This window comes from Pollachius pollachius (genome assembly GCF_949987615.1).
Source record: "Pollachius pollachius genome assembly, chromosome: 8".
NCBI classification, from domain to species: Eukaryota; Metazoa; Chordata; class Actinopteri; order Gadiformes; family Gadidae; genus Pollachius; species Pollachius pollachius.
This window is the reverse complement of record NC_136941.1, coordinates 1716909-1741844: the sequence shown is the minus strand read 5'-3', so window position 1 is coordinate 1741844 and position 24936 is coordinate 1716909. Positions and strand designations below refer to the sequence as shown.

Here is a 24936-nt window from a genome sequence, read left to right as displayed (position 1 = left end):
ATTATAACTAAATAATTGTATATAAGATGTATGGCTTAATGTATAATTAATTCATATTGAACCAATGCATTTCAATTGGGAGATTCTTTTCAACTTCAGAGGCGGGGGGGGGGGGGGGGGCTGCACAGGATTGGTCCAAACAACAATCAACCTACCACCTACCATCGACCGCCCCCTTCCACACCAAGCTCATTGATTTAATGAGGCAGGGTTATTTGAAACAATTAATTAAGTTATCATGTGTGAGAGGTCATTCCTCATACTTAGTGTGCTTCCTATTTATGTCTAGTGTACCCCTACTGTCCACAAGCACCCCCCCCACCCCCCATATGGATATGGAGAATTGTTGCCAGGTCCTAGTAGTGGTGGGGTCATAGCTATGAAAGAGGGCATTCAAATATACTACAATGACCAATTAGGAGGCCGAAGCCCTAAAGGAAGTGATGCAATAGGTGACTTCTGAGTCAAGGTAACAAGTAAGCTATAGACCTGGGGTCTCTTTTATATCAACGGGGGTCTCAAAGGACGCATACGATTATCAACTTAGGGATCCAGCCCAGCCAGCATTTCAATCACCAGAAATAGTCAATACACACTCAGGGGGAGGAATGACCTCTCACACATGATATCTTAATAAATTATTTCAAATAACCCTGCCTCGTTAAATCAATGAGCTTGATGTTTTGCTTTCACAAATAGGTTATGGGCTGTGTCACTACCAATATTTATTTCGTTATGTATATTTAATTATTTATTATATACGGAGACCACCAGACCTCCTCGGAGCAACGAAAATGGTAAAAAATTCAAGATGGGTGCATTGGTGAGAATGGGGATATAGTGCCATATTGTCAATATGAATCTCATTCATATATATATATATATATGGTAAAAAAAACTGGTTGACTCGTCATTGAAACTGGGATCTGTGTGTGTGCCACGGAATATGAGTGTCATTAACTTTCCGTGGGCATATCACGGAAAATTTAAGTGATTCAGTGAGGCCACCACGGATTTTGAGTTAAGCGCCCGTGGTCGACTCGGTCGTTGAGACGGGGATCTCTGTGTGTGCCACGAAATATGAGTGTCATTAACTTGCATTGGAGCAAAATTTGTGACATATCACGGAAATTGGCGTCTTTCCGTGAGGATTCCAGTTTTTTTTTTTGTTAAGCGTCCGTGGTCATTTCAGGGATTCCTGTGAGACCAGGTTGCTACCTGTCTATCTAGATGTAGGCCTACAGGCAGGTTGTGGACATTGGGGACCAAACTAAGTACCTTTGGACCAGTCAAACACCGAATCTACTATCCTGCCCCCAGGATAATAGATAGACTACACACCCTGAAACTAAACCTGTTGTCTGGTCCTTCTCATTTCAGATGTGAATCTGTGGGACTGAATCTGATGAAACCAGGAACTAATTCAACTGATTCTGAATGTGGAGACCCTGGTCCACAGACAGGACTAGTGGCAGGAATAATATCAGTCCTACTGGGAATGGCTTTAATGGCAACAATCATAGCCATTATTTATTTATTTAGGAAGAAAAGAAGAGGTAAGTGTTTAACTAATACATTTAACTAACATGTATCATGGTTACATTAAACTAACATGTATCATGATTACATTAACTAACATGTATCATTTTAAATTAAACTACAATGTATTATGTTACATTAAACTAACATGTATCATGATAACATTAAACTCTATCATGTATCGTGGTAACATTCAACTAACATGGAACAGGAATGTATCAGGGTTATGCTGAATGATAGTGACTGCTGTCCTGACATGTTGATGTATTGTTTATCTCTATATAGAATGGTTTTTTAGAAGACCTGAGAGGGTAAGTGTTATCACTGGTTTGATACAAAAAACAATAATATGTGTGACCCTAGCTGGCAGTGGTGGAGTTATTAGATGATGACCTTGTTATGAGAACCCAATGTTGATATTTTATTTACTTTTTTATCATGTAGAAAAAGAAAAGACGGAAACAGGATATGGAGTCAAATGGTAAGTTATTTTTCCACATTTTAACAGATCACAGTAACAGATCATTTGTTAATATCCAGTGATTTGCAAGGGTTGCTGACTCACACCAAGTCAAATGATATCGCTGTGATTAAAACATTTAATCTAATTGTACCAGAGAGTCAGAGCCTACCTAGCAGAGGGACCAGAGTGGCAGACCTACTTAACAACATCATCTAGATATTAGATTATAGAATGGAGCTATCCATGTATATAAGACACTACTCTCATAGCTGGGGCGATGTGGCCAGCATAACGTCAGCTCAGTGGCGTTTATAACATAGCTCACTGAGTCTTCATGGCAACACAGAGCAGGGACAAAGGGTAGAAAGACTTCTGTCCTTGTTTGACCACGATAATGGCAGCCGTCTCCCTACACGTATTCAGTCTGTCAAGATGTTCTTCTGTGTAGAGGCTAATTCAGAGTGGAAACTGTCACGAAAATAAGCACGTAAGGTGTAATAACTGCACATAGCCACAAGGGGAGAAGGACCAAACATATAAGCTGTAATAACTGCTCATGGCCACAAGATGGCCGCATCATCACACATATGACGAAGCCGGAGGCAGGCTCTCAGATCATAGCCAGCAGAACATGTTCTACCTCATATAGGCCACGCCTACTCTGCATAGGAGCAGGCGCGCGCCCCAGAGAGGACAGAAACACACGGTAGCCCATGCATTGGCCCGCCAGGTTGGATCTCCGCACGTGAATATACAAATCCCCTCCTATTGCTTCATAGTTACCATACCGAAACTAGGCCAAATAAAGTGAGTCAAAAGCGAGCCTGATTCGAGTACCTTTTCTAAAGAACACGAGACAACCAGGAACTGATTCAACTGATTCTACATGATTATAATATACGGAGCAGTTCATAATAATCTGATGCATATGCATTGGCGTCAGTTTGGTTTGAAATGTGGTGGGGACAGAGACGCAATCTGGAGTGCTTTTTCAGAAGTGCTGGGTACATTGAGGATGCACCTTATTTTTCTTTAGCGCAGGTCATGAAAGGTTCTGAAAGACGGGATACCCATGTAGCTTACTAATATAAAATTTATACAAACAAATTATGTCTGACACTTTTGTATGAAGAAAGCGTTTTCAAAAAGCATTGGACATGATGACCCACTATGTTCTGCTCCATGATGCACTCAATGTTGACGTGACATGGCATGAGCTATACCAACATAAACAAAGAGGAGCTTATTACCTACTTGTTTAAGTTCAGAAGGGGCAAACGTGTAGCTACACATAGCACTACAAAAAGATTGAAAAAGCTAAAAATAATTATAGCTGAACGCTATATATCACATCATGAGCTGGCTGTTCTCAATTCACAACACACATCCATCCAATCTGCAGGGCATTCTGACCGAAACCCATGCACTCCCCCCCCCCCCCAACCACACAGACACAATTATTCCAGAATTCAAGCAAAGCGAATGACCAAAAGTCACAACAAGAGACTGACTCCACCGACTCCACTATCGTAATATCCACTAGTCTATACCCAACATCGTAAGAACGCAAACACTGGATAATTTAAGTTTAGCTACTTGGAGGCTATGGCTAGTAGTACTATTTCAAGTTAAAACAGCTGACCACATGAGGGCAAAAAATGATCTTGCCAAAGTACCAGCAAATCTTAAGCAATAAATATCGCATCTTACCTTTATTAATGTGCCAGTGGTCTGCAGATGTATCCCGCGGGGTTGCCTGCATGCCTGCTGCCTAACCACATCCATTTAGTTCAACAGGTTTTCGCTCTGATACTGTCCATCCGTGGTACTAACGGTCTGGTGTTTTTTTCCTATGTATTCAGGCTAAAATTAATTGACGGTCTGATGCCTCATCATTGCATACCAGCAATAGAGTATTGGTATTAATATCTCATTCATTGTCCAAGCCAGGCTGGCGCCTCATACAAAAATAATCCACAACTACGGTGCTGCAGAGGGGGCATCTAGTCACGACTGAAAAAAGACGAGATAGCGATACAACCAGAGCCCGACATTCTCTCATCCTACCTAGTTAATTATACAGCATAATGTCAAAAAGGAGTGGACAGGACATCAGAGCTTTTTTTAAAGCTAAGCAGTTGAAACTGACATGCACAGTAAGTGTGCTAGTGTCTTATGAGCTCAGCTAAATTAATATTATTCTAGAAATATGTCATTCTTGATTTTTTTTAGCTAGCTAGCCTCTACCAGCGCGACACACTGTTTGCTAGCATGCCTAGTGCTACCGGAGTGTTTTGCCCTATGTTCTTTAACGTTTAGCTTTCCTATTTAAATTAATTTTGAATTTATAACAGTACGGATGATTTATTTTATTTTCACTTCGATGACGTTTCGTTAGCAGTTTGCAGACTCCCCACTAGATGGTCGTAAATCATCCATATTATTTGTACCAAGTAACAGCCATGGTACCAGGCAACCGCACACTTCAAACCAATATTTTGTCAAAAACCAATTACAATATTGATAACATCTATACCACAACCAACATAATTTTTAATTTTTAATTTTTATTTTTATTTTTATTTTTCTGGGGGGGGACAAAATGAATCTTGCCGAAAACTGGTTGGGACGCGTCCCCGGCGTCCCCGGCGTAATCGACGCCTATGTGCATATGTTTCATAATATCAATCATAGTCCTGGAAGGTAAGGGTTACATTAAACTCTAACATGTATCATGTTACGTTAAACTAACATGTATCATGTTACGTTAAACTAACATGTATCATGTTACGTTAAACTAACTTATGACTAACTCATGTTATATTAAGCTAGTATGTATGGTTACAGTAAACTAACATGTATCATTTAAATTAGACTAATATGTACCGCGGTCACATTAAACTAACAGGTATCATGGTGATGCTGTGACTGGCTGTCCTGACATGTTGATGTGTTGTTTCTCTCTATAGAATTGGCTTATCTAAGACATGTGAAGGCAAGTGTTTTTACTGGTTTGATACATAACACAATAATATGTGTGACCCTAGCTGTCAGTGGTGGAGTTATTAGGCGATGACCTTGTAATGAACCCAATGTTGATATTTTATTATTGAAAAAGGAAACACAGAAACAGCAGAGGAAGTTAACTGGTAAGTTCTTATTCCACATGTTTCACTTTGTAATTGAGATCATTTATTAATATCCAGTGATTTGCCACTGACTCACACCCAGTCAAATAATATCGCTTAAAACAAAAAATGACAAAAATTCCATCTAATTGTACCAGAGAGTCAGAGCCTTCCTAGCAGAGGGACCAGAGTGGCAACACAGGGTATATACAAAATCTGCAGTGCCTGCACACTAACACAAAATCAAGCATTTTTTCTGTATTTTTATTACTGACACTTGCTTTAAAAACACATTGCTCCCTAAAGTTGAACATTACTGATATATTTAAGATCTGGACAGCTCTGACTATACACTAAACCCCCCACAATCAGTTTTTTTTACTGTTTCATTTTAGGCATTGAAGTTAAAGTTAGGTTCAAGTAACACATTGCTCCACCATTGTACTTGTAATAAAACAAATGATGCAGCAAAATGCTTGATTTTGGCTAGGTGTATAATCAGAGTTGTCCTGATTTCAAATATATCTGTCACTGTCAGACCTTATAGAGCAGGGGTCTTCAATTAAAATTGAACAAGGTCCAGTTACTAATAATTCCTTCCAAGAAAGGCCCGAACCTCTTACCTACCACGTCCTAATAGCCTACTTTTGTCAAATACAATCAACACGGCATATTTCCTTATAATTTCAGATGTATTTATTTTCAATTTCCAAATAGCTTACTTTTAACCATGAAAAACAAGTATGACAAAGTAACGCATATAAAAATTTCAAGTAAACAAAACATTTACATTAGGCCTGCATTTCAAGTGAACATAAAAAGTGCATAAGGCCTACATTTCAAGAAAGCAAAACAGGTACACCAGGCCTACATTTCAAATAAACACAAAAAGAGCATTAGGCCTTCATTTCAAGCAAGCAAAACAGGTGCACTAGGCCTACATTTCAAGTAAGCAAAACAGGTACCCCATCTGTAGTGACCGAGGCAACCTTTGTTAGATCAATCCCCCTCTTTGACAGCATCTCCTTAATAGCTTCATAAATATCTTCTCGTCTTGTATGTGTCTCAAGTGGTGTTAGCCCCAACAGGTCCTCACTGATCTCTTCCTTGTCTTGATGAAAAAATCACACATAAACCAAAAGCTGGGTATTATCCGTTACATCTGAAGACTCATCAATGGCTAAGGATGGGGCACTCTGAACAGGCGCATCAAGCTGTGACAGTGCGTCATCTGATAACATTTCGGATTTTCTGGTTGTCGTTGCAGCTGACATTGGGATTTTCTTTATTTTTTCACACAATTTATCCCTTTGTTTACCTTCAAGTAACGTCTCGGTAGCGGCGTTCCAGCACTCCTTCACAACAGTCGGTCACTGAAAGTTTTTTTATGTTGCCCCAAAATCCATGCAATCTTAAGTGAGCATTCATTTGCACGTTGCTGGTCTGTAAATGAGTGTGTGAAGACTCGTCTTGACCTCTCATACTGAGCTCTCAGCTCGGATATTTTCCATGCTCTTACTTCTGACTTCTGGGGATAATTTTCCTCGAAGGATCTGTGTTTGGATTCGTAATGCCGCTTAATATTCCCGTTTTTTATCAGTGCCACGGTTTCAACACATAAAAGACACAACAAAGGTTTAGTACTGCCTTGCGGGAGAATGAACATGCATTGGTCAGTCCATTCATCTTTTAAATGTCTGTTTTTGTGGTCAACTTTCCTAATTTTCGAGCAAGCCATTTTCTCATTCCAAATTGCTCTTCCGGTAAATAAACGATTTGATTGGCTATTTTTTGAGTGACGCTATTACGCACATGCTGTGACTGACGGGGGGGGGGGAGTTCGGTGAGAGCATGATCTTCGCTCTGTGAAGATCATTACTTTTTGCTGTTTTCATGCTGCACTACAGACTATACTGCCTTTCAATTTGTATTTCAGTGAGAAATGTCTTTGTTAACATAATCATGCTTTGTATAGTGAAATATAAAAAAAAAAACAACAACATTATTTTAAATTGGTCGTTGGTCCGGATAGGACCGTCACTTGGTCCGGACCCGGACCGCGGTCCGCCATTTGGAGATGCCTGTTATAGAGCATATTATTTGCGTCAGACATAAAGTAATTTCAATGTAATAATGTGGGACTCTAATTTTGAAATTCTCTAAAATTATACAATGAATACGCTTCATTGTGGCCAGTGGCGGATTTAGCAAATTGGGGGCCCAAGGCGAAGATATGTATGGGGCCCACCTCATCCGATCTTTAAAAGAGAACAGAGGAAAAAAAATACAGACTGAATGGTGGATAGGCAGGTAAAGCTAATCTACGCAGAAGTAAAGGTTGGAGATGAGAAAGAAAATCCTCCCCTTTAAACCCTGCGTACACACTTTACTCCAAAAAGCAAGATGGAAAGAAGAGAACACACAAAGTGTAGCACTACACAAACGAATAGTCACGATGGAACCCAAAAGGGAATAAGGTTTCAGATAACATCTGTCTTTGCCAAAATGCCAGGAAAATCAGCACTGTTTATTCTTTTTTTTTTTAGATCAAATCAATATCAATATAACCAGCAAGACAAGTAGTTAGGGTAAACCCCCACAAACAGTCATATACTTAGCAAAACATCATAATCAGCCATATACTTAGCAAATAAAAATTGCCAAGATGAATAAGTGACTTTGTATGTGTGAGTGAGGTTGCAATTTGCATTGCACAAGATACAAGATATTGTAAGTGAATTGACATTACAGTTGAGATAGAAAATCTCTTCAAACATTCTACAAACAAACCAGAGAGAGAGAGAGAGAGAGAGAGAGAGAGATCTCCACATCACACACTTCTGACACAGAGTCCTACTTATTGACGTCTACTCACAGGTCTTCAGCTAGCTGCTGCTGCTGTAGCGGTATGTTCAACGCTTTGGACGTTGTTGTTCCTGTCTGTATCCCCAACAGTGGCCGTAAAAAAGTGTGTAATCTTTGCGGCGTTGCCAAATACTTACCGGCATCTTTTAGCTTTTTTCTTTTATTTGAGCCGTTTGGGTAACTTCATTTCCTAACCCTTTTCCTTATCCTTCATTTTATGTTCTCGTTTAGGCTTGTCTTGCTTAGTCTCAGTTTGTGTATTAAAAGAAAGAAAAAAATATATATATTTCTTTTCTTTTTTTCTTTTTGGAGGTTGGTTGGGGGCCCACCTACTGGGTGCCCCAAGCTGCCGCGGCCTATGCCTCTGTTTTAAGACCTCATTGTCAAAACTTATACGGCAATGTGTTTTTACAGTCATTTTAATGTAATGTAGGATTTTAATTCTCTGAAATAATAAACATTTAAAAATGCTTGATTTTGTGTAGGCCCTGCCGTCTTTATATATACCCTGTGTTAACTCTTTTTGTAGAAAACCGGACATAGTCACATGGGGAAAGTCTCTTACTCTCTCTCTCTCTGATCGCTTGGTCATCTCAATGCATTTGCCATAAAGGATAGACTAGACCCCAAGCACCGAGACAGTGCAGCCGCTAGTGTATAGAACCGCTTGGCTACGGACGAGGACGCTTCAGAAACCCCGCGGCAGAGTGCTTGGTGGCTAGCTACTCTGCAGCAGCAGCTACAGGTTCTGTTTGTAATGTAAGGCTAACTTTATCTACTCTATAACCGTCCAGGTGGAGCTGCTGAAGAAGCGACGTCTGGTCCCTCATCCACACCTCTCCTCTCTACGGAGCTTGTACGTTCAGACCATTATTTGTGGTCTCTGTGTCATTAATAATAAACTGCAATTTGTCTTTGTTATTATTATTGTTGAATCTTACATTTACACCTTGTTACTAATTAATTTGAGGTCTTAGTTAAATGATCTAAAGTGTATTTGCACAGTGCTACCTAATATGCCGTAGAAAATAAAGGACTTAATACAGTGGTGTAACAGCATGGATGAACTGTATGTTTGAACACAGCCTGCAGGTCTAGAGACATCCAGCCCTCCAGCTCCCTCCAGTGAAACACAGCCTGCTGAAGGTGAGTTGTGTTAATTGTGTTAAAGCTGCAGTTATGCAACTCATGTCAATATAGCCTAATCCAGACACATTGTTGCTATAATTCTATCAAATATTCATGATCAGTTATAATCATATGGTTACAATAAACTCTAACATGTAATATGGTTACAGTAAACTAACATGTAATATGGTTACAGTAAACTAACATGTAATATGGTTACATTAAACTAACATGTTTCATGGTTAAATTAAACTAACATGTATCACGATAACATTAAACTAACATGTAATATGGTTACATTAAACTAAAATGTATCACGATAACATTAACTAACATGTAATATGGTAACATTAAAATAACATGTATCATGGTTACATTAAACCAACATGTATCTTGGTTACATTAAACGAACATGTATCTTGGTTACATTAAACCAACATGTATCTTGGTTACATTAAACCAACATGTATCATGGTTACATTAAACTAACATGTATCATGGTTACATTAAACTTACATGTATCTTGGTTACATTAAACTAACATGTATCTTGGTTACATTAAACTAACATGTATCTTGGTTACATTAAACTAACATGTATCTTGGTTACATTAAACCAACATGTATCTTGGTTACATTAAACTAACATGTATCTTGGTTACATTAAACTAACATGTATCATGGTTACATTAAACTAACATGTATCTTGGTTACATTAAACTAACATGTATCATGGTTACATTAAACTAACATGTATCATGGTTACATTAAACTAACATGTATCTTGGTTACATTAAACTAACATGTATCTTGGTTACATTAAACTAACATGTATCATGGTTACATTAAACTAACATGTATCTTGGTTACATTAAACTAACATGTATCTTGGTTACATTAAACCAACATGTATCTTGGTTACATTAAACTAACATGTATCTTGGTTACATTAAACTAACATGTATCATGGTTACATTAAACTAACATGTATCTTGGTTACATTAAACTAACATGTATCTTGGTTACATTAAACTAACATGTATCTTGGTTACATTAAACTAACATGTATCTTGGTTACATTAAACTAACATGTATCTTGGTTACATTAAACTAACATGTATCTTGGTTACATTAAACTAACATGTATCATGGTTACATTAAACTAACATGTATCATGGTTACATTAAACTAACATGTATCATGGTTACATTAAACTAACATGTATCATGGTTACATTAAACTAACATGTATCTTGGTTACATTAAACTAACATGTATCATGGTTACATTAAACTAACATGTATCATGGTTACATTAAACTAACATGTATCATGGTTACATTAAACTAACATGTATCATGGTTACATTAAACTAACATGTATCTTGGTTACATTAAACTAACATGTATCTTGGTTACATTAAACTAACATGTATCATGGTTACATTAAACTAACATGTATCATGGTTACATTAAACCAACATGTATCATGGTTACATTAAACTAACATGTATCATGGTTACATTAAACTAACATGTATCATGGTTACATTAAACTAACATGTATCATGGTTACATTAAACTAACATGTATCATGGTTACATTAAACTAACATGTATCTTGGTTACATTAAACTAACATGTATCATGGTTACATTAAACTAACATGTATCATGGTTACATTAAACTAACATGTATCATGGTTACATTAAACTAACATGTATCATGGTTACATTAAACTAACATGTATCTTGGTTACATTAAACTAACATGTATCTTGGTTACATTAAACTAACATGTATCATGGTTACATTAAACTAACATGTATCATGGTTACATTAAACTAACATGTATCATGGTTACATTAAACTAACATGTATCATGGTTACATTAAACTAACATGTATCTTGGTTACATTAAACTAACATGTATCTTGGTTACATTAAACTAACATGTATCATGGTTACATTAAACTAACATGTATCATGGTTACATTAAACCAACATGTATCATGGTTACATTAAACTAACATGTATCATGGTTACATTAAACTAACATGTATCTTGGTTACATTAAACTAACATGTATCTTGGTTACATTAAACTAACATGTATCTTGGTTACATTAAACTAACATGTATCTTGGTTACATTAAACTAACATGTATCTTGGTTACATTAAACTAACATGTATCTTGGTTACATTAAACTAACATGTATCTTGGTTACATTAAACTAACATGTATCTTGGTTACATTAAACTAACATGTATCTTGGTTACATTAAACTAACATGTATCTTGGTTACATTAAACTAACATGTATCATGGTTACATTAAACTAACATGTATCTTGGTTACATTAAACTAACATGTATCATGGTTACATTAAACCAACATGTATCATGGTTACATTAAACTAACATGTATCTTGGTTACATTAAACTAACATGTATCATGGTTACATTAAACTAACATGTATCATGGTTACATTAAACTAACATGTATCTTGGTTACATTAAACTAACATGTATCTTGGTTACATTAAACTAACATGTATCTTGGTTACATTAAACTAACATGTATCTTCGTTACATTAAACTAACATGTATCTTGGTTACATTAAACTAACATGTATCTTGGTTACATTAAACTAACATGTATCTTGGTTACATTAAACTAACATGTATCTTGGTTACATTAAACTAACATGTATCTTGGTTACATTAAACTAACATGTATCTTGGTTACATTAAACTAACATGTATCATGGTTACATTAAACTAACATGTATCTTGGTTACATTAAACTAACATGTATCTTGGTTACATTAAACTAACATGTATCATGGTTACATTAAACTAACATGTATCATGGTTACATTAAACTAACATGTATCTTGGTTACATTAAACTAACATGTATCTTGGTTACATTAAACTAACATGTATCATGGTTACATTAAACTAACATGTATCTTGGTTACATTAAACTAACATGTATCATGGTTACATTAAACTAACATGTATCATGGTTACATTAAACTAACATGTATCTTCGTTATGCTGAACCACATCCAGCCCTCCAGCTCCCTCCAGTGTAAAGCCTGCTGCAAGTGAGTTTTGTTATTTGTTACAGCTGCAGTTATGTAACTAATGACTTAATTAACTAATCCAGACACATGGTTGCTATGATTTGATTAAATATTGACGATCAGTTATAATCATATGGTAACATTAAACTCTAAAATGTATCATGGTTATTCTGAATGATAGTGACTGCTGCCCTGACATGTTCCTGTATTGTTTATCTCTATATAGAAAAGGCTAATCCAAGAAGTGAGAGGGAAGTGTAATTACTGGTTTGATACAGAACACAATAATATGTGTGAACCTAGCTGGCAGTGGTGGAGTTATTAGATGATGACCTTGTAATGAACCCGTTGTTGATGTATTATTTACATTTTAATTTTATTGAAAAAGGAAACACGGAAACAGCAGAGGAAGTCAACTGATAAGTTCCTATTCCACATGTTTCCCTTTGTAAATGAGTAACATATAATTTATTAATATCCAGTGACCTACACCAAGTCAAATGATATCGCTGTGATTCAAAACATTTCATCTAATTGTACCAGAGAGTCAGAGCCTACCTAGCAGAGGGACCAGAGTGGCAGGCCTACTGAACAACATCATCCAGATAATATATTACAGGATGGAGCTATCCATGTATATAAGACACTACTCTCATAGCTGGGGCGATGTGGCCAGCATAACGTCAGCTCAGTGGCGTTTATAACGTAGCTCACTGAGTCATCATGACAAGACAGAGCAGGGACAAAGGGTAGAAAGACTTCTGTCCTTGTTTGATCACGATAATGGCAGCCGTGTGCCTACACATATTCAGTCTGTCAAGATGTTCTTCTGTGTAGAGCAGGGGTCTCAAACTCAACTTAACTGGGGGCCGCCGGAGGTAGAGTCTGGGTCAGGCTGGGCCACATCAAGTATTCCACAAAAAAAAGGTGCACAACTGACCCAATCTAAGTTAATGATCGGGCTATAATTAGATCAGTTGGCTATGTAATCGCTGACAACAGGGGACATTTCTTAGCGGTTGGTTGAAGCTGGGACATTTTAGCGTCCTTTGGCTTTTGTCGGGACTCAGGACACGCAACTCAAAATTGGGACTGCCCGGCAAAACCGGGACATCTGGTCACCCTATCACAAGTGATAAAACAGCGTCGCAAGCTTCTCAGCAAAAATGTGTGTTTGACAACAACGTGCGGGCCGCACTAACACTAAAGTTTGATGTCAAGTAGGGGGCCACAAAATATTATCCCACGGGCCTCAATTGGCCCCCGGGCCGCGAGTTTGAGACCCCTGGTGAAGAGGCTAATTCAGAGTGGAAACATGCAATGTAAAAATACAATGATTAAAAGTGTATTCAGTAGCTTGCTCCTCTGGTTGTGTGTGTGTGTGTGTGTGTGTGTGTTGTGGCAACCCGATTCCTAGATGTCTGGTCTCACGGCAAGTACCACGCTCTGGATCCAGGTTTATGCCGCAGTCGGTGTTTATTCACAGTAAACGGTTCAGACCAAGACAAACAATGCTGAGCTAGGGTCTCCGTGAGCCTCGTAGTCTCTGGTGCCTCAGTGGTCGCCTTCTGCTCGGTCTTTCTCCCCGGAGTGAGTCCTCGGCTGCCTTTTGAGAGGTCTGCCCGCTCGTTTCCTCCCTCCGGCCAGGTGTTCCCCATCTGGCTGATGAGGGTGAGGAATGTGGTGCTCTCTGCCGCCGGCTAGTGGATGGCGGCGGTACACGCCCTCCACCACTAGCCCCCGGATCCACCTGGTGGGGAGCGGGTTGTCACAGTGTGTGTGTGTGTGTGTGTGTGTGTGTGTGTGTGTGTGTGTGTGTGTGTGTGTGTGTGTGTGTGTGTGTGTGTGTGTGTGTGTGTGTGTGTGTGTGTGTGTGTCCTCATCTCCACCTGAGAGTACCCAGCTGCAGAGCTGCTCCACTGGGCTTCAGTCTTCAGTGAGTGTTGCTGCATGTGAAGGCTGTAATGATATGAGCATATCATGTTTGTTTGCTTGATTACTATGGCCTGTGTTGATCAGCACATCGATTGACTAGTAATGCCTAGCCAGACGCGGAGCATGCGCAAGACGGTGGTTGAGCAGATTCATGTCAGAAAAGCCCGCGAGTAAACATAGCTGCTGTGCCTCTCCTGCAGATCCTACCAGTAAAGAACGTCTACTCTTTCAATAACTTGTCTTCATTGAATGAACCCGAAAACACAAAGTAATACATGGTGTCAGAACTGGCTTGGAAGAGAAGAGGACGTTAAAAAGAATTTGAACGATACAATCCACGGAGACACAGGAATGCGAGGAATGTAAGCTGATGCAATAAACCGGCTGAAAAAGACGACATCGTTACTAACCTTTGAGAGCTGTAAACAAAGCAAGAATGGAAGCTTTACGTCCACCAGCAGCTCTTCAGCTAACAGGTAACGTGGCTGAAAACTGGAAGAGATTCAAACAGCGTTTTGAACTGTATCTAGCTGCAATTGGAGCGGATGAAAAGAGTGCTAAAATGAAAGCAGCAGTTTTCTTGCATGTCGTGGGAGATGAAGCACTAGAAGTGTACAATAACTTCACTTTTGCTACTGAGGCAGATAAAATGAAGCTACCCAAAATAATGGAAAAGTTTGAGGCTTATTGCATTCCAAAACGCAATGTGACGTTTGAAAGGCACAGATTCTTCACATGTGTGCAGAAAACTGGAGAAAACATTGATCAGTATGTAAATGAGCTGAGAAACAGAGGCAAGACATGTGAGTTCGGTGGATTGACAGAATCACTGATAAAAGACAGGATTGTGTGTGGCATCACAGATAATGGTCTGAGAGAGAGACTGCTCAGAGAGTCAGATCTGGACCTGGAGAAAGCCTTAGCATTGTGTAGAGCTGCAGAGACAGTGAAATCTCAGGCTAAAGAGCTGTTAAGTGACACTAGTTGCAACGTGGATGCAGTGAAAAAAGACACACATAGATTCCACAAGAATAAGGCCTTTGATGTGAAAAAAGGGGCAGGACAACCATACAAAAATAAAATGGCCAATCAGAAATCTTGTACTAGATGTGGTACACAACATCCACCTAAGCAGTGTCCTGCATATGGGAAAAAGTGCAATAACTGTAATAAAGACAACCATTATGCCCGTTGCTGCAAGAACCAAGCCCAGAAAGGCAAGGTAGATGCAGTCGATGATGATGATGAAGTAGAAGAGTTCTACGTGGATGCTGTAAATGATGATGATAAAGGAGAAAATGATTGGATCACTACACTGAAAGTGAATGACATACATCTACCATTCAAATTGGATACTGGAGCAAATGTGAATGTCATGTCAGAGACTGATTTCATGAAAATAAGACCCAGACCAAAAATACATAGAGCAAACATGAAAGTGACGGCCTATGCAGGTGCAGATATACCAAAGAAAGGAAAATGCATTGTCAATGTGACACACAAAGACAAAGTGCACAAACTATCGTTTATCATAGTACCCAGGGATGTGCAGGTCATATTAGGATTGTCAGCCTGTGAAAGACTACACCTGGTGAAGAGAGTCTTTGTCGTGGACAGGAAAAAAGAGACTGTATATGATGAACTCATGGAGGAGTACAAAGACCTGTTTCAGGGTCTAGGCTGCCTGCCAGGAGAACACACTGTCAGAGTTGACAAAAGTGTGCCACCAGTCATACATCCATGCAGAAAAGTCCCATTTGCACTACAAAAGCAACTGAAAGCAGAATTGGACAAGATGGAGAGCCTGAACGTGATTCAGAAGATAGATGAGCCGACTGAGTGGGTGAGTTCCCTCGTTGTAGTGGACAAAAAGAATGGAAAACTCAGAATATGCCTGGATCCAAGAGACCTAAACAGAGCTATTAAGAGAGAACACTTCAAGCTTCCTACCCGTGAAGACATCATGGCACAGTTTGCAAATGCAAAGTATTTTAGCAAGCTAGATGCGTCTTCAGGATTTTGGCAGATGGAGCTGGACGAGCCAAGTTCAAAACTATGCACATTCAACAGCCCATTTGGCAGATATAGATTTCTAAGACTACCATTTGGCATTGCTTCAGCTCCTGAAGTGTATCACAAAACAATCAACATGATCTATGAACATGTAGAAGGAGTTGATACCTCAATGGATGACATCATAATATGGGGTGCCACCAGAGCTGAGCATGATGGAAGATTGAAAGCCGTGCTAGAAGCAACAAAGAAAGCAAACCTGAGGCTGAATGAAGAGAAATGTCAGCTGGGTGTGACAGAGTTAACATTCGTGGGAGACATTCTCAGCAGTGAAGGTGTCAGACCAGACCCACGAAAAGTGTCTGCTATCGAAAACATGCCAAGGCCACAATGCAAAAAAGATGTGCAAAGATTTAATGGGATGATCACATTCATGGGAAAATTCATACCCAACCTGTCAGAAAAAATGGCCCCACTGAGACAACTAACTGAAAAGAACATAGAATGGCAGTGGAATCATGAGCATGAAAAGTCATGGACTGAACTGAAGAAGCTGCTCACAGAGGAACCGGTCCTGAGATTCTATGACCCAGACAAACCTATCAAAATATCATCTGATGCATCACAGAGTGGGCTCGGTGCAGTACTACTGCAAAAATATGAGGACTGGCAACCTGTAGCATATGCATCACGTTCTATGACAGACCCAGAAACGCGATATGCACAGATAGAGAAAGAGCTGCTCAGCATCACTTATGCCTGTGAGAGATTCCATCAGTTTGTGTCAGGACAAGTTATCAGTGTGGAGACAGATCACAAGCCCTTGATTGCGTTGTTCCAAAAGCCACTAAATGACTGTCCACTCCGCATACAACGAATGATGATCAGGCTGCAACGCTACTCACTAAATGTTGCATACACCCCAGGTAAGCTGATGTATACAGCTGACACACTATCCAGAGCAGTTGACCCAAAGGAGTGTGCAAACACTAAACTGGATTAAGATGTGAATAATTATGTACACATGATCACAAGTGCACTGCCAGTAGCAGATGCGAAGTTGGGGCTCATACGGACTGAGATTAACAAAGATGAGACACTGAAAGAATTGACACAAATCATCAGAAATGGATGGCCCAATGTGAAACAAAACTGCTCACCAGAAACAGCAGAGTATTGGAACTACAGGGCTTAGCTATCTGAGGTCGGTGACATTATTTATAAAGGCAGTAAAATTGTCATTCCAAAGAGCCTGAGAAAGGAGATGCTCAAAAGGATTCATGAAGGACATCTGGGAATCGAAAAGTGCAAGAAGAGAGCACGTGAAGTGATGTTCTGGCCTAGAATAAATCAAGATGTCACAACTGAAGTGTCAAACTGCACAATATGCCTCAAATATCAAGCAAGTCACCGTGCGGAACCACTACACCCACACCAAGCACCAGACAGACCATACCAGAAGGTGGGGGCTGACCTGTTTGCATGTCAAGGTAAAGACTATCTTGTTGTCACAGACTATTACTCCCTGTATCCTGAGGTCTGTAGACTGAACACCACCACTGCAGAAGCAGTGATAACATGCATGAAAGCCATATTCTCAAGACACGGTGTGGCTAGTGAGGTTTTTTCGGACAACGGTCCACAATTTGCTAATGAGAAGTTCAGAACCTTTGCCAAGGAGTGGGACTTTAAGCACACAACCTCAAGCCCACACTTTCCACAATCCAATGGATTAGTCAAAAATTCTGTCAAAACAGTGAAAAAACTGATGTACAAGGCAGCAGACAGTGGAACTGACTTCTACCAGAGCCTGCTGGTATACCGCACAACGCCACTCGAGTGTGGTATGTCTCCAGCCCAGCTCCTCATGGGACGTCTGCTGAGATCAAACTTACCCATCCCAGAGAACCTGCTCAAGACAAAAGATGGTGAGAAAGTGAGGATAATCAAAGAACGACAGAAAGAAAAGCAGAAATTCTATTATGACAGAGGAACACGGGACCTACCTGAACTACGCACTGGTGACCAAGTAAGGTTCAAAGACAAAACAAACACATGGTCACAGAAAGGAACTGTTCTGAGCCAGGTCCAACCAAGATCATACACCATTCAGACAGAGGAGGGCGCTGTACTGCGCAGAAACCGCCGAGACCTTCTCAAAGGACCAGCCACAGCAGGTCAAGGAACAGAGACTGTTGAACCACCTCAGCACACAGCTGAGAATCCATCCACTGAAACAACAGCTCAGAATCAAGGTCAAACAGTCAGAAAGTCCACAAGGACTGTAAGACCTCCAAAGAGACTGGTTGCGACCATTTAATGACTTATTATGACAGAGAGGAAAAAAAAAAAGAAAAAGTGAATTGTGAAAACTGAATACTCTGTTTTTGTTTATTTGTTTTGCAAAGAGTAATGCTTATACAACTTCTATATTGAAGTTCATTTTTGTATTTTCTGTAAAGAAGAAAAGAAAAATACTGTGACTTTAAGTTCATTGAAAGTAACACAGTTTGTGATTTGTGAATGCTAATGTTAAAATGCAGATTGCAATACTTTATATCATTTGATAAAAGTAAGACTTTTATTTTAAGAAAAGGAGATGTAATGATATGAGCATATCATGTTTGTTTGCTTGATTGCTATGGCCTGTGTTGATCAGCACATCGATTGACTAGTAATGCCTAGCCAGACGCGGAGCATGCGCAAGACGGTGGTTGAGCAGATTCATGTCAGAAAAGCCCGCGAGTAAACATAGCTGCTGTGCCTCTCCTGTAGATCCAACCAGTAAAGAACGTCTACTCTTTCAATAACTTGTCTTCATTGAATGAACCCGAAAACACAAAGTAATACAGAGGCTGGCTGTATGTCCTGACTCTCTGCTGCCTTCTCTTTCAGAAACTACACCGCTAATGTACAGTGAATCTCCTGCACCAATTGGGGACCAACAAGAACATATCATAACTATCCCTGATGCAACTATGGATGGTCATGGTGATGACCAGGGTCTGGGTCCTGAGGAGAGAACAAATACCTCAGGAGAGACATTTGCACCTCCCAGTCCATCTCCTCCACCTCCCAGTCCATCCCCTCCACCTCCCAGTCCATCCCCACCACCTCCCAGTCCATCCCCTCCACCTCCCAGTCAGCCTGCTGGTCGGCTGCTGGAGGGAGAGACATCGAGATGGGTCCAGTCCCAGGATTCCTTAACATCGAGCGTGTTTCATTATTGAAGGAGAAAGACATTACAGGAGACAAAGTAACGCCAGTTTCCGCCTGATCCAGAAATTCTGGATCAGGCGGAAAGTGAATCTGATGATTCAAACTCAGAAACTAGAGGAGGAAATACACCAGTCTGATTCCGTCCTGATGCCAGCTTTCACAGGAGAACAGGTGTGATGTGTTAATCATTATTTGATCAATCCTCACATTATTCTTCTATATGTGGCTCACAGAGCAAAGACAAGCGTGTAATCAATAGTGTGAGGTGTGCTCTGTGAGGCGTCCTGGGATATGATGGGTAACGTTGGCTTTGGTCCAAGCTCCAACTCTCTTGGGCGACCACCAAGGAAGATGTACAGGGAATGTTTATATGGAGATATGGAGATGTTTGGTGAGAGGAGCCAGAAAAAAATGTTGTGTTATTTTTCTACAATGTTGTCTTACATTTTTTTACATTATTTTTACCACTTGATTAAAATGTTTTAATTACTCTCACAACATGATGTGAGAGTGCCCGTCATGAGAGACATGAAGTGCATACTTGAGGCACAGAGCAGTTACAAATCTCAATGCATTATGTTTAGTTCTGCTTCGCGTGCCGTCACTCCGTTTTAATTGAGTTTTCCCGTTTAGTTGGTTTCCCCAGAGACTATTCTCCCCTACCCCATATGGCCACTAGGTGGCTCCTGATCACGCTGAAAAAACAATGAATTCATTCACATCGCACATTCATTCGGATTTCTATCTTGTGAAATATTGCATTTGTTATCAGACTTTTTCTTTTTTATCTCTTCCCAAATATTTCAGAACGTCAACATGCATGACAATGATGATATGGGAGCCAAAATATAGCAAGTGTGGACAATATATATTTTGAATGAAAGCATGTCAAAACAATAAACCTTATTTTGCCTTGAATGACTTGCACTGAAACCCAGCCGCACAACTTTGCTGTCATCAAAAACGGTCGAACAGTTTTATAGTTAAAGGTCATATAAATTGGTAATTAATTTATCTATTTACTTTTATTTCATATTAATTTCATTGACATTGCTATTTATTATATCAATTTATTATTAGCTATTTATTATTGTTATTGAAATTTCTATTGCGTCATTCTGTTCAGCGACCATGCTGAGCGTCGACAAACTGGTTACAGGTTGGCAGGGCCTTGGGAAGTGAGTTTTGGTTGGGGTAGTGGGTGAGTGTAGTTCGGCTTAATTTGCAGAAACCCGTAAAAATAGGCTTGAAATAATGGCGCCAAGGCCAGGGGAGAAGGCATGTGTCATGGCGGACGTATAACGTAGGGTTCGAATAAGTTCCCGCTCCCGTTGACAAAGAATATCAATGGAATATCCCATGTATACTATCAGATTTATAGCAATGTTATTGGTCAACTTGTTTATTCTCTTCTTACTGTGGTAATTTACAAGTCTATCCCTTAGCAAACCAATAGTTTAATATAATACATTACGCAATGCAATTTCTAGTACGTGTTATGGGAGCGATAGCTGCTGGACCCAAGAGCAGAACAGACAGGACAGGAGTTGGAGTGACGGTGAACAGGTATATTGAGTAAAACCAGGAGTGAGGCAAGAGGAAAACACAAACACGAACCATCTCTCTCTTGACTTCAAGCTGTATATGGGTCGTCTTCTCCGGTGCTTGAGCTGTCCTTCACTCTATGCGTCAATCACGTGTGTAGTCACTTTCGTCAACAACGTGCCATGCTTGATTGTAGCGAACAAATATTTTGTAACTAACTTACATATGCAAGTCCTTTTAATTTACGTGTCAACACTTACTATATACTATTTATAAATATAAATTATATAAATTATAAATTCCAAAACTTTCCTCCTTGAACTGAACTCCGGCGCATTCGGCAATCGACTTGTGTGGACTTCCTGTAAACACGGACCTACCGGTAATGGTTGTTAAACTGTCTTTTTAAAAGCAAGCACCCGACCATGACAGTCTCTGTACCGTCTAACCCCTACCCGCTCCTTAATGACCTGTCTCTGTACTGTCCAACCCTACCTGCTCCTTAACGACCTGTCCTGTCTAACCCCTACCTGCTCCTTAACGACCTGTCTCTGGTCTGTCTAACCCCTACCTGCTCCTTAATGACCTGTCTCTGTACTGTCTAACCCCTACCTGCTCCTTAAGGACCTGTCTCTATACTGTCTAACCCCTACCTGCTCCTTAAGGACCCGTCTCTGTACTGTCTAACCCCTACCTGCTCCTTAATGACCTGTCTCTGTACTGTCTAACCCCTACCTAATCCAGATGTTTTGATATAAGAATGTATGAATGACCTTCTCTTCCTTGCATTATTGTCAGCAATCTTATCAATTTAATTCTATTTTGATCCTGGCTAAAGTTCAATCAATAAAATTCCTCCTCACCTGAAGACAGGGCAGGCTCTTAACTTCAGTTCCTAACCCTGACCCCATCCCCAACAATCCTCAACACTGAAGGAACAGTTGTGCATTACATCATGCTTCTTTTATCAATGTTATGGCCTCATTTACCTAGTTATGGCTTTATCAATTACAAATCATCAACTGCAGTTTATGCCCATACCCTTGAAAGTTCTTACTTTTAAATGGCAGTAATATGCAGTGATGTCATATATTTATGTATATATATATATGTATAGGGCAAAGTATCTTGCCAAATATACTGTATGTGACCCACTTTTAATATATGACTAACAATCCTGTTGATCCACAATCAGAACAGTACTGCCCTTGTTTAGGCATTATAATTTAGAATGTACTATGGACACCATATACTCCTTCATGTCCATGCCAAGTACTGCTGAACGCAACGGACACCATATAACTCCTTCATGTCCATGCCAAGTACTGCTGAACTTTGAGCTTTCATTTTCCAGTCTTATTTCATACAGTCTCTGAGTCACAGAAAACAAGATCTAATGTGCGATGCCTCAAACTATTTGAAATGCATTCTGTTTCCCAAACGTCTTTTCACGTTTTTCAGCCAGAATTCAGTCTCCTAAGGCAACATCGTCGATAAGGTCAGTGTCAAGTTATGAATGATTTGTATTTTCGAACCTAAGTTCTACTCTAGTCAATCTTATTTGCTCTGCCATGGTTCTCGGTTTAAAACGTCTTTTATATGTTGCCTTTTCTACGGTTTATTGCAGTAGATCTCAACTGGTCCTCAGGATAGCCTCAGGACCAGTTGAGAACCAGTTGAGGCTAGCCTCTGGACCCTCACGTATCATTAGTCTTTAAGTCAACCCCCCCAAAAAAAGTATTTACTAGGGGCGACCTCAAATCTTCTCCGACCCAGCAGGACATTCCAACGGGTTGACCCGAACCCTAATGAGTGATTTACAGTGTTATTAAATGAATGTCAAATGACAGACACCTGCCGCTGTTTGGGTCATTATGTTTTGTATTAATTACGGTACATTATTATAATTATATATTTCTATTTTATAATAACTATGGCGAATAGTAGACTATATTTTCTGCCCAATTGATTGACTTGAACGGATGCGCAAGTTGTCATCATATTGTGAAAAGTGAATTTGTTGGTAGAGGTGCTCGGTCGTCGATGATGTGTCTGGGATGAAGATTCATTTTTGACCTTGCAAAATCAAATCGAGGACAACCCTAGTCAAAAGTTACTGAGGCATACTGTCAGGTGAATGCGGTGTCGCCCCCACATGGCGGATTAAATGCATTGCACCGACACTGAATTGGACAATAAGAGCTCAAAGGGAATATCTCTCAGTACAATAAAAATATAGTACTGTTGAGGACAGGAGGGGTCACACATAACCTGCTGCCTCATTTGTGTTCCTGGCACACATGGAGATATTACAGATGTTTCATGAATGACCCCTTAGTTCATAAGCTATACCTCTTAATTGAACGTGTTCTATGATCACACAACACTGCAGCCTTGAGATGTTACTCGTATTTTGATTTGAACCCGAAAGTGTCACTTCCCAGTTCAGCAGTAATTACTGTGTTACAGACTGCAACTTTGGTGACCAAGTGGCGGTCTGCTCTCCCACCCCTAGAATCAACGTGTGGACAGCGTGACACGATAACGTCACCTCAGCACAGATCACTTTTTCTTCATGAATTATATTATTTGATTAATGAAATCTGTTGTTGTGGCGCCTATCAGAATAGAGGCTCATTCTGTTATTATGAGGCAAACTTTAAGAGCATGACCATTTTCTGCCACATATTGAGAACCGATGCAATACACTGTGTCTCATCTGCTGAACCAGGGGGGCCTGGTTCAGCAGATGGGGCCTGCTCATTGGGCAGGCCTACACTCAGGCCTCCAGGCTGGTGATTGGCCCCTAGGCCCTGAGATCTTCAGCAGCCAGGTGACTGTGTTTGGGGTTTAGTATGTGTATATGTATGTGTGTATTTGTGCAGGCCTACATGGATGAGTAAGGTACAGTGTTTCACCCATAGAAATCCTATATTAAACATAGGATCCAAAGACCAAATTAATCTAGAAAATGATGTAGCCCAATGAACATAAAGTGGTACATTATATTTTTGACACACTTTTAACACTCACAAATGTATTTAGTTTATCACAGCAAAATGATAAGCATTATATCACAGTTAATGCAGACAAAGCTTGACAACTTTGTTTAACAGCTCTAATGTTTTCAAACTTAGATATTATTTTGGTTTAGAGAAAAGTAGTAAAGATTTTAATACATTTATTAACTCCTGAATATATTTTTTATCTCTCCAGATGTTTCTGAACTTCAAGAAAAGTCTGTAGCTGCATGGCAATGAATGATTGAATAACAAGACTTGCACTGACACACAGAAGAATTATCTGCCAAAAACCATCAGATGGTTGAAGGTCATACAAACTGGACCACCATGTTCTTACAAATGATGTTCCTAATATGTTCAGTTAGTAATACGTATGGCGCTGCTAGTAATGCATCACCATTGTGTGCCAGCGATGAATACAGAGCGGGACAGTTCTGCTGCTTTGCATGTCCTGCTGGTAAGAGTCCATTAACCCATCTGTTGTCAAGCTGTTGTCCAAAATAGTTCTGTATGATTTCTTCAACCAAATCCATTGGAAAACAACATATTTTAAACGTTCTTTCCAACAGGATATAGGGTTGGTAGGGATTGCACAGCGACAACCAATTCATTGTGCTCAAAGTGCCCCCATGGTACTTTCAAAGAAGGCCTTAGCGGACAGAAGCAATGCTCTGCCTGTACAAAGTGTGTCCCAGGTATATCTATATTATTAAATGGAAACGCCCCCCCATGCAACCCCCATATGTTGTGTTGATGAGACCGTTGTGTTCATGTTCATATCAGAGTAGTTATGTTGTTCATGATGATAACAGATAAGTTGTGTTGCTCATATTTATAACATAAGTTGTGTACTCTCAGGTTGTCTGTAACTGTTGTGATTGACAGGTCTGAAGGTGAAGAAGAAGTGTACTCCAACATCAGATACTGAGTGTGAGGCCCTGGATGGATTCTTCTGTAGTGACTCAGCAGATAAAGACACATTCACAGGTGCCACA

At 39.7% G+C, this 24936-nt stretch overlaps 1 protein-coding gene and 1 long non-coding RNA gene across 2 annotated transcripts in view; both read left to right on the top strand.

The window, feature by feature from the left end:
- The window catches only part of LOC307079178 (uncharacterized protein), an 85466-nt gene that overhangs the window by 15719 nt on the left and 44811 nt on the right, over positions 1-24936 (top strand). Inside the window, 5 exon segments of the mRNA XM_079741312.1 lie at positions 1381-1556; positions 1825-1850; positions 1984-2020; positions 4972-4997; positions 5121-5151. Of these exon segments, the coding sequence (XP_079597438.1) occupies positions 1381-1556; positions 1825-1850; positions 1984-2020; positions 4972-4997; positions 5121-5151 (296 nt within the window).
- LOC307079182 lies at positions 5158-12219 on the top strand. Its single transcript, XR_013812027.1, has 3 exons — positions 5158-8851; positions 9081-9141; positions 12193-12219. It is a non-coding gene; the product is annotated as an uncharacterized lncRNA (long non-coding RNA).